General features: G+C 35.0%; 1 protein-coding gene across 1 annotated transcript; it reads left to right on the top strand.

The window, feature by feature from the left end:
• Nucleotides 1-9,851: 9,851 nt before the first annotated feature.
• Nucleotides 9,852-12,567, top strand: LOC106408436 (deoxycytidine kinase-like). Its single transcript, XM_048773229.1, has 3 exons — nucleotides 9,852-9,944; nucleotides 10,959-11,102; nucleotides 11,171-12,567. The coding sequence occupies exons 1-3, from the start codon at nucleotides 9,852-9,854 to the stop codon at nucleotides 11,606-11,608; spliced, it is 675 nt and encodes a 224-aa protein (XP_048629186.1). The 3' UTR covers nucleotides 11,609-12,567.
• Nucleotides 12,568-18,886: the final 6,319 nt, after the last annotated feature.

Genomic DNA, 18,886 nt, shown 5'->3' with positions numbered 1-18,886 from the left:
ACATAAATAACAATAAAAAAAAAGAAATATAATATTGTTTGAAAACATGGATAACAATATTAAAAAAAAATAAGTAGTGAGATTATTTTATTAAAAAAAAAATTAGAAGTCCATTATATTATTCAAAAACTATATATTTGGACTAGCATTAAAATATACGAAAATAGTCCAATCTAATTAACTAAAAACATCATTTGTCTAAAATAATTATAAAACAAAATTTAAAATTTATATACATATTTCAAATCAAAATATTAATTTAAAGTTAATTTATATAAAAAAATTGATTAAAAATATCCATATATTCAAAAATATTTACTAAAATATTTTCCAATTGCAATTATTAAAAACATGTTTTAAATATATATAAGAAAAATAAAATATGATCGTACGTATAAAATACTATTAATTATATGAAAATTAATAGTATTTTAAAATTTTAAAATATAATATATATGATATATTTATATGATCGTACATATAAAATAGGGAAATACTCTAGGATCTCTCTAAAAACGTTTTTGTCACAAATATAGACCCTAATGATCAAAATCACTAAAATGTTTCATTAAAGAGGTAAATATACATATATACCCCTAGGGTTAACTAATCCAAACATTAGGGTTTAGAGTCAATGGGTGGGGATTTGAGATTGAGATTTAAAATTTTATAAAACAAAAAATAAATATTAAAAATTTGAAAAAAGTTTCAAAAAGTATTTTCGAATTACAAAAACAGAATTAGAAAAAAAATTTAAAAAACAATAAAATAAAATAAAAATTTATAAAAAAGTTGGAATTTGAAAACATATATTCTTAAACTATAAAAAAATTTTTTTTTTTTTAGTTTTTATATATATATATATCTAGAGTATTAGGATCATTTTACCTATTAAATGAAAAAATTTAGTCATTTTTCTCCTTGGGATCTTTTTTTGTGATCAAAACTTGAAAATGGTTTATTTAATAGAATTGCCCAATAAAATACTATTAGGAGTTTTTGCAAATATGACTAAAAATTTGAAGTCAAATACAAAACTAACCCATGTTTTTTTGGGAACTTTGACTTGTCTCTTTAACCCCCAAAGTTCAGATTATTCACGAAAATGCCATTACTTTTTTAATTTTTTTTCTTTTCAAAAATGCATATTTTACTATATCACTCTCATCTTCCTCAAGTATTCACAATATTACCATTGCCATCAATACACCAACCACCATGAACAACCAATTTCAACCTCTTAATGCACCTAAGAATCGATTTACACTCTTTCTTTCTCAATTCTTGTGAACTAAAAACAACATCTCTTTCACTTTCTCTCCATATTCATCCAAAAAACTCAAGATTTTGATTCTAAAATTTTTATGGTTCATAGAGCCATTGAAGCTTACGATTCTTGGTGAGTCACTTTTGTTAGAGATTATGGGTGCCTGGAGAAGATTTATGTGTGCTAAACAAGTTATCTCACTGGTTTAAACTATGAAATCAGTTTTTTTTTCCAGATCTGTTTGTCCAGATGACTTAAATAGAAATCTTCTGGTCAATGCAGAGGTTATTTTTGCAATTGACTTTTAAAAGTGTTTTTATAGACGACTTACATAGAAGTCGTCCATCTTTGTTTGTTAAAAAAAAATTCGAGACGACTTACACGGGTTAGTTTTGCATTTGAGCGTATTGTGTCAGAAATTTGATTTTTCTTGGACGACTTACACGTAAGTCGTCGAGTAGAAAATTAAAAAAAATCAATATTTTGTTATACCGGGACAGCTTACATGGAAGTCGTCTCATGTTAGTTTTGCAATTGAAAAATAAAACAAAAAAATATATATTATTTTTAGACAACTTACACGGAAGTCGACCGTCCGACAACTTACATGGAAGTCGTCCAAGATAAGAAAGGTTTGACCAGAATCTCAGAATAAAATCATGGACGACTTCAATGGAAGCCGTCTAAGATAATTCGTTAAGGAAAAGTCAAATTTCTGACACAATCCGGTTAAATGCAAAAATAACCCGTTTTCCCTAGACGACTTACATGTAAGTTGTCTCGGATTTTTTTTTAACAAACAAAGATGGACGACTTCCATGTAAGTCATCTAGGTTAAAAATCATTTGCAAAACTAACCTAAATGGATGACTTCCTTGAAGTCTGCCAGACGACCTCCATGGAAGTCGTCTGCGTTAATGTTTAATAAACTTTCATTTTCTCTAAAACTATAAAGAATTTTTAACATTTTCTTGTTAATTCATGTATATTAATCAATATTTTAGCTAGTGAATGAAATTTATAACTTAATTTGTGATATTTATGAGGTTACCAACATTCATATTTATTAAAGTTTCTTGCTGATCCGAGAAGACTTCTGTGGAAGTCTTCTACGCTAGTTTTTGAATAACTTGTATTTTTAAGATTATTAAGTAACTTCAAGATATGTAAAACTCATATTTTCAAAATATGTTTTCTCCCTTAGTTTTACTGAATTTGACTAAGTTTTTCAACACAAACTTGTAAAAATTGTGATATGTTTTGACTAGTTACTATTGTTTGTATCCATCTCTTAAGTATGCACCAATGATGATTATTGTTATGAGTGGATAAAATAATTTTTTCTTAAAATGTTGTATCAATGACTTAAGTATCATTATTATTATATGCATCAATGATTTTTTTTTGCTATGAGTGAGTAGAATGGTTAAAATGATTCTTAATATGTTGTATCAATGACTTAAGTATCATTATTATTATATGCATCAATGATGATTTTTGCTAGAAAACTTCCCAAAAGACTTCTAATGAAAATGTTATATCTTTGGACTTATGTAATGGTTTATCTTTTGTGAATTTGACTAAGTGTTCTTGAGAATTTTTTTTCCCTTAGTTGTAATAAATTTGATTAATTTTTTTTTATTATTCTGCTTTGATATTGAAGTTGTATCAATAACTTCAATTATGTCAAGTAATTTTGGCAAGACAATATTGTGGAATATGAACATATTAACCAATTTTTTTATTAATATCTCTTCAAATTTACAAAAAAAAAATCACAACTAAAGGAGTACACATGCAAATCACAAAACATACCAGAAACAAAACTATTATAGATCATTCATCTACAAAGACAAGTTTGGACTCCACTTGATATGGAAGAAAACTCCGTCAGAAAACTTCCAGGAAGTCTCCAGAACTCTTCTAACACATTATATTTTAGAAAACTTTGGAAGACTTATGGGAAGTCTTCTCGAAAATCTTCTTAAATATAATGTGCTAGAAGACTTCCAAGAAGTCTTCCATAAGACTTCCGAGAAGTCTAGACTTTCGAAAAGTCTTCTAGCGCATTATATTTTAGAAGACTTCTTATAAATCTTTCAAAGTCTGCTCCACATCTGAAAAACATGCATTTTAAAAAAAAATTGTTCAAATGGCTTAAAAACAAAAAAAAAAATGAGTGGAAGATTAAATAGATCTACTTTTATAGAACATACAAAGTATATATCCAAATGGAAGATGAGAACCATCTGGTTAAAAACGTGCAACAAAAAGATAGATTAGTGAAAAAGACATGAGACAAAAATGAAAAATTCATATAAAGTTTGGTGTTTTCAAGTCAAAGAGATTAGAATGGGTTTGGAGAGTTTTAGTTTGGGAAAAATGTAAGAACTTTATACAACATGAAGTTACCAAATGAAGAAAAATCAGACATAAAAACTTACCAAAACGCTCAGATCTGTTATGAAATGGAGACATGTGAGAAGACTCCATCAGAAGACTTTCAGGTAAGTCGTCCTGGAAGTCTTCTAGCCCATTATATTTTAAACGACTAACAGGTAAGTCGTCCCAGAAGTTTTCCAGATCTGAAAAACATGTATATCCAAATCCAAATCTGAAAAACCTGCATATCCAAAAACGTTCAAATGGTTTTAAAACAGAAAAAATGAGTGGAAGATTAGATATATCTACCTTTATAGAACACACAAAAAAATTACATATCTAAAATTAATAGATCTACCTTTAAATTAATGGAAGATGAGAATCATGTGATGAAAATCCTGTAAAACAAGATAAACTAGTAATAAAGACATGAGACAAAAACATAAATTGATATAAGTTTGGTGTTTATAAGTTCAAAGAGAGAGGTTGGAGAGTATTAGAATGGGGAACATACCATTTTTGTTGCAGCCATTTGAGAGGAAGAGATAGACTGTGTAAATTTTTATTTATATATGTTGACAAGAATTCCAATAAGGTTAAATATTATTGATTCAGAAGACTTTCAAGTAATTCTTCTAATAGAAGACTTACTTGTAAGTCGCCCAGAAGATTTCAATATTTTTAGCGGGAAACTAAAATATTTTTAGCGGTAAACTAAAATATTTTTAGTGTGAGTTTGAAGACTTTCAAAGAAGATTTATAATCGCTAGACGACTTACTTGTTAGTCGTCAAGACCCTAAACATAATCCCTAAACTAAATTAACTAACTAAACACTTCATAAAATCAAATTAAACTTAAAAAATATTTACTATACACAGAAATAAACACATATAGGTAAAATTTAATTTTTCAAAAAAATATTTAAGCTTTCCAAAATCTAACCCTAAGAATACATACAATACTACAACATATGTTGTCAAACCCTAAACCAAAGAATATCACGATTAACTACTTTCACTTATCTATGCTGAAAACTATTCAATTTTTTATATCTTAATTTATATTACTTAAACTTGTTTATAATTACATGATTTTAATTTTTCATTTGTCAAAATATTTTTTAAAAAATTTAAAAATTATTTTTAAGATCAACTACACCAAAAGACTTCCGTGGAAGTGAAAGTCGTCTAGACGACTTACAGTATATAAGAAGACTCAGACGACTTTCCAGGGCTATATTTATAAAAATGAGTTCTGTTTTTTTGTTTGGTCACAAGGGGTTGGCTGTAATTTCACAAGGCTTTTAGGTTAGTTTTGCATTTGATTCAAGTTTGAGTATAGTTTTGTATTTAGAATCATGTTTTGAGTCATATTTGGCAAATCCCCCATACTATTAATTATATGATTACTTATATGATGGTACATATAAAATACAATTAGTTATATGATGACACATGTATGATATACTATATAATAGTGACACCAAAAATAAATAGCAACATATTTTTGAAACAAAATATGAAATATTATATAATACTTATAAAAAAGATATTTACTATAAAACAATAATATAACACTGTCTACTTAAAACAAATATATACTTATATAAAAGATAAAGTAAACATTCGTGTGGGTGCATGGGTCAAAATCTAGTAAGACTTAAGATTCAAGCTCAACTTCTGCATCATTTGAATGGTTTAATATGTAATTGTATCTGAAAACAATCCAAACTAAGGGTTTGGGTATTCCAGTCCAAGCAAGATTCTCAAGCTTAATCAACAGTATAGGATAAGATCAGAGAGAAAGAGATGAACGCAGCTGGTGTTTAACTTCATAATGATTTCACGCTGTTAACTCATTTGTACACACATCCATTATCTCAGCTTAGCCAACTGTACATTTTGTAACAAACTGCAAGATCTAGGCTCTATCTTGGCAGAGAAGTACCAGCAATAGAATAGGATTTAAGCCTATAACTAGGTCTTCTATTTCATAAGGTTCTAAACAATCGAGCAAGCAAGGAGAACTTACTCCTCACTGCACTGAACGAGCTCACTGCACTCGGATTGAGAAAAAGAGAAGGAAGAAAGTATGGTAATCAAACCAGACTCCTTTTTACCATAAAGAATAGTAATCATATTTCATTCCTTGTTACCAAATCTCTTGCCAATGATAGGCCGAACATCATCAGCAACAGCCAAAGTCTCCAAGAAAGGAACTATAGTAATCAAACCATCATCAGTTGGATGATCATATGAATAGTAACATGTCAGGTATGAACGGAGATAAAGTCTTACCAGTTTTAAGAATGATATCCAGCAAGATGAAGATGCAAGTGGAGCTTGTAGATGTCAATAGTCTTTCGTGACTAACTAGACGACGAAGTCACTGATGCTGGATGCATTAGTCGTTACTACATAAGGCATGCGGAGTGGTGGGTTACCATGTGGATGCAAGATATGCTGAGATGGAGAAGGATAAACTGAGGGTTTATGTCTTGACGTAGTCGTTGACGTAGTTGCTAAGTCAGTGTGTGTCAGAGAGTGAACCAGGAGGCATGCGGAGTGGTAGAGACCATGTGGATGCAAGATGCTGAGCTGGCGTGGGATAAACTTGAGGAGCAAGTTTATACCATAGAGAAAAAGGCAAGAAATAAACTTGGGGAGCAAGTTTATGCCTTGAAGAATAAGTTCATTTCAAGAAAACGAAAGTGTACTTATTGATATGGAAGTTGTCCATATTCATGTTCCTTGGAGACTAGGGTTTCAGGAACGTGGAGATCACTATAAAAAAAACTATGGAGTCGTCTGTATTCCATAAGACACTGGCTATTATTATAGAGGAAGGGTGAAAATATCTTAGGAGTGTTCTTGGGTCTTGCGGAAGCAGTTGCTGAAATACTGACGAGAAAGAGACAAGTTTGGGTAGATTAGGAATCTTTCAGTAGCAGCTGTTAGGGTGTTAACAGGCTGTGTAAAGCTGATAAACAAGTCTTGTAATAAATTGTTTAGGCGATTTCTAATAAAGCATAGTTGGTTGCTTGTATCTATTTTGTCTCCTTGATTTATCTTCTGCATTACCCATATTCTGATAAACTAGCCTCGAATCTCTAATGGCTAGTTTAAGCTCGGGATCCAGTGATCGGCTTCTCTCGATCTCGTCGTCTTTGAAAGCAATGATCAGTTTCCGGTCAAGCTCCTTTAGAAAGTGGCTGAGGAAATTAACACGGACGTCTTCCCCACTGAAGCTAGGGAAAACATCGTACACACAAGTGCGAGAAGAGGAAGAAGAAGAAGAAGATAATGAGAGAGCCATAGAGACTGGGAGAGAGAGAGGAGCAAGATAATTTGAATGAAAAGAAGGAATTGGTGATTGATCTTCTGAAGAATGTTAAGAGCATATAACTTGGGAGATTGGAGTGTAGCACAACTTGACGGAAGTTTCCTATTTGTTGTCTTAGTTACGTCCACACACATATGTTTCTCTTCATCTTTTCTACATTATTGTATCTGTACTGTTTTCAGTATTAACATTTATTGGCTGCAAGTCTTGGACTTTTCAATGTAATTGTTTTTTTCTTCTTTTTTTGTGTTCTTCTACTAGTGCTCCAAGACTTTCAGTCGGGACAACATTAAGGATCAACATACATACTAATGAACCTTGTATCAATCGCAAACCACACAAATTTGAGGAAAAAAACCTCAGAAATTGATTAACAACCTTACTGAAATTGAGATACACATTGATAATCATCTGTGAGTGTGTCTGCTATAAGTCTTACTATCATCTACATGAATATAAACAAGCTTTGGATTGGGTAACAGATTATGAAACAGCTTCCAGTATGAAGATTACATGGCTTTGGTTCAAACAACCAAAAGGTTAAGAGAGGAAGGAAATAAGAAACCAGAAGCAAAAGAAGGTTGTTTAAGCAAAACAAAATGACTAGTAAAAAACGGATTTTAACATACTTACTCGACATTTCCTTATAAGCGTATAATAAAGTCAAGGTTCGTATACTTCGTTAGATGAAGTACCTGCCGGCAGTTGTCAATTATAGCCACTTTGGCTAATTCAAGACCCAGAACAGTTAAATTCTTCGTGTAAATTCCTTCGGAAAGAATGCATGAGTCACGATAAAAAACGCTGCGATATGAACTTTCCATTTGGGTCCAATATATCTAGAAGTTGTGATGCATAGATGATGTGGCTCGCAGTGAAGACAAGGACATGAAACAATTCTACCACCCTCTCTAAGAACTTGTAAAGGTGTGGCCTTTGTTTCACGTAGACCGCGTTCTCTTGCGTGTTGAAAAAGACTCTGAAGGAAAAATCTGCACCATTGCAAGAGTCGAATGGACCAAAGTTTCTAAATTTGAAACAAAAATATATTTAGTTGTGTAGTGTTCTTCTACCTTTGATGATTTCATTTAAAAGTATGCAATTGATTTATTGCTAGGTTTCTTGCGAGTGATCTATCTATATATCTATCTATCTATCTAGACTCTAGATTATATTTGCGAAGTGATTTTGCTACATGTCATTTCTACAATCAATTTCACAAAACAAATATGACATGGCTACTAAAATTGATGACATGTCGTATAGCTTAATATGACATGGACAATTGCATTTAATTTAATTTATATTTTTGGTAAACTTTTAAAATATGACAATAACTCATATATTACATTTAATGTCAATTTTATATTTTTGGAATTTTTTTTAGAATATGGGAATAACTCATAAATCATCATTAAAATAAATATATTTAAATATGGCATTATAAATTTCGAAATATAATTTAATTATATATTTTTTAAATTATACAATTTTATTACTAAAATTTTCAAAAATGTATACAATTTTTTTTAGAAAAGTACAAAAATTTAATCGTAAAATCATTATTTTCTTATATATCTACAAATCTGAAAAATATTGTTTAATTTTAATTTTTGGTAATTATGCAACGTTTACAAATATAATTAATATATTTAATTAAAATAAATAGATAGAAAAATCTATCTAAGATTATAATTTCAAATATATACATGCATATTCTTAAATATAATTTTTATGTTTAATTAAATCAAATTTATGTTAAAATATTGATACAAAAATAAAATTTACAATATTAACCAAATTTTATTTTAAAATAAAATTTATATTTATCTGTTGAAAAATATTTAAATTTTTTTTACTGCACATGGTGCAGGAAGACACCTAGTCTATCTATATAAAAGATAGTTTATTCCCTTTCCATACGGACGAAACTCAGCGTTTCATTAAAACGCATATAATGGGCTTTCTTTGTTTATTGTGTGATGGGCTCTGAATTTTGGGCTTTCTTTGTTTATTGCGTGATGGGCTCTGAATTTTGGTCCCTGTGATGGCCCTCTAACCCTAATTGCTTGATCAGATATTTGCAGATGTCTCTTGCTTCCTGAGACGGCAATGGTTGACGTCTGAGCTTCCTTTCCTTGACTGAAATGGCCTGAGTTATGTAATTTTGTGTTTAATCCTATTAAGTCCATCGCCCACTACGATGTCTTCAATGCGTCATTCTTATCTCTGAGGCTGTGAATACTTCTCATTCCGAATTCATCCTCTCTTCGTATCTCTTACAAAATATCAGTTCAGGGTAGGTCTGGGCGTTCGAGTACCCGTTCGGGTTCGGATTGGGTATTTCAGATTTCGGTTCCATTTTGTAACACCTCCTAGGTCCCATTCTAATAAATTTACAAGTACGGATCGGATTCGGATATAACACTTCGGTTTCGGATCGGTTCGGATATATCCAAAGTAACCATATATCATTCGGATTCGGGTTATATCGGATCGGTTCGGGTATATTCAAAGTAAAATTTAAAATTTAAAAGTAAAACATAAGAAATATATCATTCTTTGTATATAATGGAGTATTTAAGGTGTTTATTTAAATTTTCAATACTTATTGTTAGATATCATATCCAAATAAATATGAAATTGAATATTTGAAGTACATATTTATGTTTCAAATATTTATATTATATATTAATTTGGACATTCGGATCGGTTTCTTCGGATACTTTTTCGGGTTTTCGGGTTACCCATTCGGGTTCGGATATATTTTGTAACACCCTATAAGATCCATTGAGGTATTTTTTACATTTCGGATCGGATACGGATCGGGTGTTTCGGTATTTCGGTTTTCGGATTTTATGCCCAGCCCTAGTTCAGGGTGTTATGGCAAAAGCATTGAGAAAAGAAGATGCTATCATGCTGTTATGGTTGGAATACTTGCTGACAAAGAGGTAAGAGAGATTCACTTCTTCCCTTCTCTGGAACAAGTACCTACGAACTGATTTTGTTTTACTGCGCTTGAATATTTAGTACTGTCTATTAACTTCTATCTTTGGCTTTAATCTTATGTATTATTGGTTTTCTTATAGAGGATCAACTTGCTATTGCCAAATAGACTCCACATAGGCTCGGTTTGGGGTAAAACATGATCCATCACCATCAGCTTCTCTACTTGGTAATCACTAAGACAAAAGCCTAGCTGATGTTCCCGTTGAACAGTTGATTGAGAAAGCTGATGCCTTTGCTGCTGTCTTCCCAGGTTGGTTAAGAAGAGTTTTTTTATTCATAAACATGCTCTCTCTCGACAGAAATGTTTTGGTTTATGTTTCAGCTAGAGCAGAAGTACGAGATTGTGAAGAAGTTGCAAGAACTGAAGCATATATGTAGGATGACTGGTGATGGATGCTCCTGCTTTGAAGAGAGCCAATATTGGTATCACTGTTGCTGCTGCTACAGATGCTGCATGAGGCGCTTCTGATATTGTTCTCACTAAGCCTTGACTGTATCTTTTCCCAAAGAATGATGAGCTATACAGTCAGATCTCTCTTTTAAGCTATAGTTTTCACTGTATCTTCTCTCTTCTCCAATCCCACTTTGTTTCCCATTTTGTTTTCAAACAGATTTATGCAGTCTCAATCACCATTTGTATAGTGGAAAGTGATCAACCTTGCATGAACATCAAATCTTCCTGTTTACTTTCTCTTTGTACCTCTTCTATAGTTTGGGTTCATGCTCATTGCTTTAATATGGATAGTGAGTTCTTTTCATTTTATAACTTCCTCCAAGTTACTTTTGGATTATATCTGGTCCGTTGTATCTTTGGTTTCCTGTGCTAACTAATGGCTTCTCCTGAGAGAAACTGGAATTCTGGATTTGTGCATTTTTAAATGTTAGGTATTTAGGCGTCGTTGTGTAATCCATTGACTTAAGTTTTGAGATTTTTAAGATCACCATGTCTTAATTAGGATGTGTTCTACTCTGAGCCTCAGAGGTATGCTTACACTTTCCAGAACTACATGTTCGTCACGAGGCTGATGCAGGAGAAAGAGTTTACTTCTGGGGTTAAGCCTCTTAGGTTGATGGAAAGGAGTGTCTTCAGTGACAGAATGGTAATAATTCGACAAAATGCGTTTCTTTTTTTAGATTATGTTGTGAAGTTAATGTGTTGTGTGTTTAGGTGTTTGTGAGAGCGGTTCATGAAGCGAAGTGGATGAACGAGATGGAGATAAGCATATACGACTGTTGGTTTGATCATGTAGTCTCCGCTTTACCTGGAGTTGTACCTGATGGGTTTATATACTTGAGGGCGATTCCTGACACTTGCCACAAGCGGATGATGCTTAGGAAACGAGCGGAAGAAGGTGGAGTGTCGCTGAAGTATCTGCAGGATCTGCACGAGAAGCATGAGAGCTGGCTCCTACCGTTTGACAGTGGAAACCATGGGGTGCTCTCTGTTAGTAAACCGTCTTTGCAGATGGATAACTCTCTCCATCCTGATATCAAGGACCGTGTCTTTTACTTGGAAATGAATCATATGCATTCTAGCATCCAGAAGGTAAAAGTTATCTCATTTTGTTTGTGTGCTAAATGTCTAAAGATAAGAGTTTGCTTATAGACTGGTTAATAATTGGTTTTGTAACAGGTCCCTGCTTTGTTTTTGGACTGTGAACCAAATATTGACTTCAGCAGAGATATTGAAGCAAAGAGACAGTAAGTTCTTACTAATATTAATGTCATCATAACTTGAGTTACTGATATGTTCTTGATTGGTATTGTTGAAGGTACACACGTAAAGTTGCTGAGTTCTTTGAGTTTGTGTAGAAGAACCAAGAAACGTCGCAAGAGCAGTCACCGTTGCTGATGCCTCCTCATAATGGAGGTCTCTGGATGGGACCAGAAGGGAAGCATGTCCCGGGTTTAGAACTCCCGTCTCTGGGTTTCAGGAAGGCCGTCTGCGTGAGACTGTCCCCCACTGTTTTGTTTGCTCGGAAGGAGCATTGTCAGGGTTATCATCGAATGTCAATACGTATGATCGGCTTTATGTTTGGTTTGTTTAAGGAAACTTCTCACTACGGCTTTTATACTCTCTCTTAGTTTAGTTATTAACCCTTTTGTGTAGAGAAAGATTTGATGATGTCTGGATAATTTTTATTCTTAATGTGTTTTGTTTCTTGAAATCTCTTATGGTCTGGAGTTTCATTTGTCTCTATATTAGTCCCTATCACAGCCAAACAAATATACATCAAAGGAGTATTTAAAGAAAAAGCGAAATGTGCTTGGTCGTACAAACACTGCATTTTCGTCCTATCCAGGTAAGAGGTCCGAGGTGGATCATGGTGTTACAGCTGCTTCGTCTTTGTAATCTCTTAGCGCAAGAAGCTTGAAACCCCTTAAGTGACATCACATGCCCTTTAACAATGTATGAAGTGTAGAAGCCGTAAAACCGGTTCGAGTTAAACGATAAATACGATGTTAAGGAAAAAATAGACGATTCAAAACCGAAATGGAAACGAAACCATGGAGTCGAGACGAATCTCTTTCCTTAACTCTTAATATTCACTCCGTTAGTGCGACGGATCTGTACGAATATGAGTCCAAGGATAAAACCATGTAAGGTTATCACGCAGCACTCGTGAAGAACCTCTACGAACTAATAATCTACGAAACACTCTCTAGACTTATGCGTAGGAGTTTTTGCTGGTATTTTGCTGGTATTTTGCTGTGAAAAAGTTAGAAATGAATGAAGATGAGAGGCGATATTTAAAGAGACGGAGACGACCCACTTCCCGCAACAGCTGCTGCACGTGGGCGAGAATCTCGCGGAGATCGAGGGAAGTTGAGTTCCGAAACTTCTTCCTCAAGACTCTCTCTTATCTCGTTTAAAAACTTTCGAGAGGATAACATGCATGACGTTTTTATTTTCTAGACAAACTACTTGTCGTTTTAAATAAAATTGTATGCTGTTTTTTCCCGAAATAAATGGCAAAACGTTGGGCTTAACTTGGTCCAAAAAGAATAGTTCTTATCGGGCCAAAGGCCCTCCACCCAAGCCCAAGCCCAAGCCCAAGCCCAAGCCCAAGCCCACGCCGAGCCGAGCCGAGCCGAGCCGGCCGGACGGCGGCGGCGCGCGCGCGTGGGGAGCCATCTCTTCCTCTAAGCCGTTTGAAACAAGATAAGTGTAATAGCATATATATACAACTCATCCTTGGCTCTTGTAATCGATGTGGGATGTTTCCCAATCCTTCATTAACTTATATCATTTGCTTTGATAACAACTGGCCCATAGGCCCATTTCTTTTCACACTTTCATTAAACCCATTTGGTTTAAATTGATCCAACAATCCCCCACATGAATAGAAATGACTCTAAACATATATAGACTACATGCAGACTCGATAGACTCTAAAAAGATATATACTTATTCTAATCCTGACTAGACTAGACAGACTTGTCGAGAGTGTTTGCGAAAATTCACTGTGTTTGAGTTGGTGGCATTTTTAAGCCTTGAACCACTCATAGTTAATATCTGTCGGGTTTACTTTACCAGAAGGTGAACATGATGTCTTGAACCAACCGGTGTTTTATGTAAACCGAGACAACAGGCATAACGCAGCTTCATTTTCTCGTAGAACTTAGTTCTCTATTGTGTTCATTGTGGCCCTGAACTATTCCTGGTTTTCATGAGTGAACTTAGAGAATATAGCCTTGCATTCATTCTCCTAGAAACGGCCCCATTTCACACTCATTAGGTGATTGACCATGAGAAGTATTAAGTAATACTCCGCTCAGAAGCTATGGCATCATTAAAAGCTTATGCTTATCCTTTACACATTCGTTAGCACTTTTATCATCTTAGGAGCTGGGAAGAGACTTCTTTGTCTCAAGTGCTTTGATTAGATTCTGTTTGATTTTGTTTTCCCTTTGAACCTACGTCTTGGGATCTCCAGTCATGATAGGTAGGGTTGCAGTCAAGCATCCTCATTCGTTATAGGCTTTAAACCCATTCCTTTTGATGATTTAGCAACTACATCTCGTGGCAAACCTTTAGTAAATGGATCCGCTAGGTTGTCAGCCGATTTGATGTAGTCTATTGTAATTACACCAGTTGAGATAAGTTGTCTAATGGTTTTATGTCGTCTTCTGATGTGACGAGATTTACCATTGTAGAGATTATTCTCAGCCCGAGCTATAGCTGATTGACTATCACAATGTATGCGTATAGCTGGCACAGGTTTCTCCCACATAGGAATATCTTCCAAAAAATTTCTAAGCCATTCAGCTTCTTCTGCTGCTTTGTCTAAGGCTATGAACTCAGATTCCATGGTTGATCTGGCTAACACTGTTTGTTTGGTAGATTTCCATGATATTGCTGCTCCTCCTAGTGTAAAGACATATCCACTCGTGGATTTTGAGTTTTTAGAATCTGATATCCAGTTAGCATCACTGTATCCTTCTAAAACTGCTGGTTCTTTACCATAGTGAAGCCTAAAATCTTTGGTGTAGCGCAAGTAATTGAGTACCCTCGTTATAGCTTTCCAGTGTGTATGACCTGGATTACTTGTATATCGACTAAGTACGTTTACTGCATGCGCTAGATCTGGTCTAGTACAATTTGTCAAGTACATGAGACTTCCGATCACACGTGCATACTCGTTTTGTGAAACCGCTTCACCTGAATTCTTTGTCAAGTGCATTTGGGGATCTAATGGAGTTTTTGCCGTACTATTAGAGTAATTTTTAAATCTCTCTAATATTGTTTGAGCATAATGAGATTGGGTTAAGATAATTCTGTTTGAATTTCTTGTGACTTTAACCCCGAGAATTACATCTACTAATCCCAAGTCTTTCATCTCAAATGTCCCTTTGAGCATGTTCTTTGTTTGATTGATAATGTCTTTATTGCTTCCATAATGAGCATATCATCTACATATAGACATAGCAAAACATACGCATTTTTGGTAGTTTTGTAGTATATGCATTTGTCACATTCATTTATTTTGAAACCATTTGACATCATTGTATTGTCAAATTTTTCGTGCCATTGTTTAGGAGCTTGTTTAAGCCCATAAAGTGATTTTACAAGTCGACATACTTTGTCTTCTTGTCCGGGAATGACAAAACCTTCAGGTTGTTTCATGTAAATTTCCTCTTCTAAATCACCATTTAGAAAAGCAGTTTTTACATCCATTTGATGGATTTCTAGGTCTCTTAAGGCTGCGATTGCTATCATCAGTCTTATTGATGTTATTCTCGTCACTGGAGAATATGTATCAAAATAGTCAAGGCCTTCCTTTTGTCGGAATCCTTGAACTACAAGCCTAGACTTGTATTTTCCACCAGGTTTCGTGTCATTATCCATTTATTCCCTAATGCTTTGCAGCCAGGTGGTAAATCCGTTATGTAATACGTATAATTTTGCATGAATCAAATCAATTCACTCCTGACAGCTTCGTTCCAAAATGGAGCTTCTGGTGAAGCCATGGCTTCTGCCAAAGTTTTTGGAGCATTTTCTACTAAAAATGCCATTAGGAAATCTTTTCCAAAAGATTTTTCCTTCGAGCTCTTTTGCTTCTTCGAGGTTCATCTTTTTCTTCATTTTCTGAAATATCATTTATAGAAATCTCGACGTTTGTCTCAGTTTCTGAGTTTCTTGTCATTTTCTCTTTCTCTCGAGTTCGTTTTGAACCTTGTTTTTCTTATATGGAAAATATTTTCGAAGAAAGATGCATTTCTTGATTCCATGACTGTATTTTCATGAATGTCTGATATTTCAGATTTATGTACCAGAAATCGATAAGCATTACTGTTATGTGCATATCCGATGAAGATGCAATCCACTGTTTTAGGTCCAATAGTGACCTTCTTTGGTGGTGGTACCGCAACTTTTGCCAGGCACCCCCACACTTTGAGGTATTTATACGAAGGTAAATTACCTTTCCATAATTCATATGAAGTTTTGCCAGTTATTTTGTGTGGAATTTTGTTGAGGATATAATTAGTGGTAAGCAACGCTTCCCCCCACATGTTCTGGGGTAACCCAGATTCCTGCAACATAGCATTCATCATCTCTTTTAGAGTTCGATTTTTGCGTTCAGCAACTCCATTAGATTCTGGTGAGTAAGGAGCTGTAGTTTGATGAATTATTCCATGTTCTTTACAAAATGCATTAAATGGACCATCATACTCGCCTCCTCTGTCGCTTCTAACTACTTTAATAGTTGTTTTAAGCTGATTTTCAACCTCGAGTTTAAATTCTTTAAATTTTTCTAAGGTTTCATCTTTGCTATGTAATAAATAAACATAACAATATTTTGTGCAGTCATCTATGAAGGTCACAAAGTACTTTTTACCGCCTCTAGTTTGTAAGTATATTTTAAATCACATAAATCGGTGTGAATTAAATCTAGAGGTTTATTAGTTCTTTCAACACGAGGTGATGGCGTTTTTGTGAGCTTAGCCTGTACGCATACTTCACATTTTTGTTTACTTGTTTTGCATTTAGGAATTAGATTTAAATTCATTAATCTTTGTATAGATTTGTAGTTTACATGGCCTAATCTTTCATGCCATATATTAAAAGACTCAACCAAATAAGCAACTGGCTCATTCTTATTCATTGAAACTTTTGGAGCTACAACTTTGGAGTGACTGTCATTACATTCAACTTGACAAGTCCACCCTTAACATACCCCTTCCCAAATACATCCCATTCTTCCTAATCACGAGCTTGTCCGCCTCAAACTTGTGGCGAATCCATTCTTGCTGAGCAAGGTTCCGAGACCAGGTTCTTCCTCATGTCAGGCACATGCTTCACATTCGTCAGAGTGACCTCATGTCCAGATGTCATCTTCAAAATCACATTGCCGCGTCCTTCAATCTTGGAGACTGCAGTGTTTCCCATCTTGAGCTTCTCCTCAGTCTTGCTTTTCTGATAGGTGCTGAACATCGCCCTATCGGTGCAAATGTGGGTGGTTGCACCAGTGTCATACCACCATTCCTTGGGGTTGTTGCTTTCAACCATGTTGGCTTCAGTCACCACAGCAACGAGATCCTCCTCAGTGAGATTTGCCTGAGCCTTCTCATCCTTGATCTTTTGCGACACTCAACAGTCTTGTGCCCCACTTTGTGGCAGTAGTGACATTTCCCCTTGAACTTCTCCACATTCGCATTGATCTCAATACCTTTGTTCTTGAAGTTTTTTCCAGAAGCCTTCAAGGCTGCAGCAGTTTTGGAAGGCTTGGCAGGAGAATAGGCGTGTGCCTTTCCTTTGCCTTTGTGCTCAGCCATGTTGACACTGTGCTCCTTAGTAGTGACCTTGCAGCAGTTCGGTTTCTGGATTCCATCTGAAGCCTGATGAGCTCCTCGAGCCCCATCTTCTTCTTCTTGTGCTTCAAGTAGTTCTTGAAATCCGCATAGCTTGGAGGAAGCTTTTCAATGAAGCTGAGAGTTGTGAATGTCTCGCAGATGGACATTCCTTCAGCAGCGATTTCATGGCAAATGAGCTGAAGCGCTTCCACCTGATCCATGATGGGTTTTGAATCCACCATTTTGAAGTCGTGGAATTTTGAGACCACATACTTCTGGCAGCCAGCGTCCTCACCTCTGTACTTCTTGTCTAGTGATCTCCATAGCTCTTTCGCCGTGGGGATCTCACAGTAGACACGGTACAATGGGTCAATGAGGCGACCCAAAATGTAGCCTTTGCAGATGAAGTCGGAATGCACCCATATGTCAACAGTTGCGAGACTGTGAACATCATCAATCCCGTAAGGCATAAGGGCTTGTCCTCCTGGATGAACTTCTCTAGCTTCATCGTTGCCAGGAAGAACAACATCTTCTTCTGCCACGTTTTGAAGCCTTTGCCATCAAATTGGTTTGGCATCAGTCCTTGAGTGAACACACTAGGGACAGTCGGAGGAGTTTGAACTGCCACCGGACCACTTGCAGTTGCTGAATTGAACCCGTCTGATAAAGACCAGCACCGAATAGGGTACGGCGAGTGGTTTCATCAGCAGCATTCCCGCAGGGAGGAAGTGCTTGTTGTTGCTGCAGTGGTTGACGCTGTGATGTTTCCAGCGGTTGTCACGCCAGTTGCTGCAGCGTTGAGTGGAGTCTGAATGACATCCGAGGTGTCCATGGGAGTGGGGGTGTCGTTCTCGTTTGTCATTTTCCTGTAGAGAAAACATGAAAACGGATTAGTACTCCATTCAACAATTAACATATTATTTTAGAGAATAATAGTCTAAAATCGATGTTCATTTTTGGTGTTTGAACCAAATCATATCGATATAAGTCTTTGAAAAACGTTTTGCAAACTCGCTTAAAAGCGTTCGCAGAAACCATTTTTTATAGACTTAGAATGTTTCACAAACTCGCTTAGAAGCGGTTAACGATTCGTTTGATAGTGTATCATAAACGTTCGCGATATTGCTAGAAAGCAATCCGCAAGCGTTATGAGATAAATAGAAACGTTTCGCGCAAAGCTATAAAGCAAATCGCAATCTCGTTTTCAAGAAACATATAAACGTTTCGCGGATAAGCACATCGCAAATCGCAAACATCGTTTGAATGAAACCATAACAGGTTTGAATGAATCGTATATGAATAAACATTTTGCGGTAGTGCTACAGAGCAAAACGCAAACCGTTTATAGAATTACAAACGTTTCGCGGAAGTGCTAGAAAGCAATCGCAAACACGTTTCCAAAATCCTTTTTTTATAATAGATCGTTCGTCAAACCGATAAAACGCTTTAGATAGAAAGCGAAGTAGAGTTAAGATTGTAGAAGCCGTAAAACCGGTTCGAGTTAAACGATAATAAAAATACGATTTAGGAAAAAATAGACGATTCAAAACCGAATGGAAACGAAACCATGGAGTCGAGACGAATCTCT

This window comes from Brassica napus, unplaced genomic scaffold (assembly GCF_020379485.1).
Source record: "Brassica napus cultivar Da-Ae unplaced genomic scaffold, Da-Ae ScsIHWf_22;HRSCAF=44, whole genome shotgun sequence".
In the NCBI taxonomy this organism is placed as follows: Eukaryota; Viridiplantae; Streptophyta; class Magnoliopsida; order Brassicales; family Brassicaceae; genus Brassica; species Brassica napus.
Note: the sequence above shows the minus strand (reverse complement) of the source record. Positions and strands in the feature narration are given on the sequence as shown.

Excerpts from the sequence above, each read along its gene's own strand:
- LOC106408436 (XM_048773229.1), top strand. The coding sequence starts at position 9,852 with ATGCCCAGCCCTAGTTCAGGGTGTTATGGCAAAAGCATTGAGAAAAGA. Across the intron at positions 9,945-10,958 it reads GAATACTTGCTGACAAAGAG|GATGTGTTCTACTCTGAGCC; the intron begins GTAAGAGAGATT and ends TGTCTTAATTAG. Across the intron at positions 11,103-11,170 it reads GTGTCTTCAGTGACAGAATG|GTGTTTGTGAGAGCGGTTCA; the intron begins GTAATAATTCGA and ends TTGTGTGTTTAG.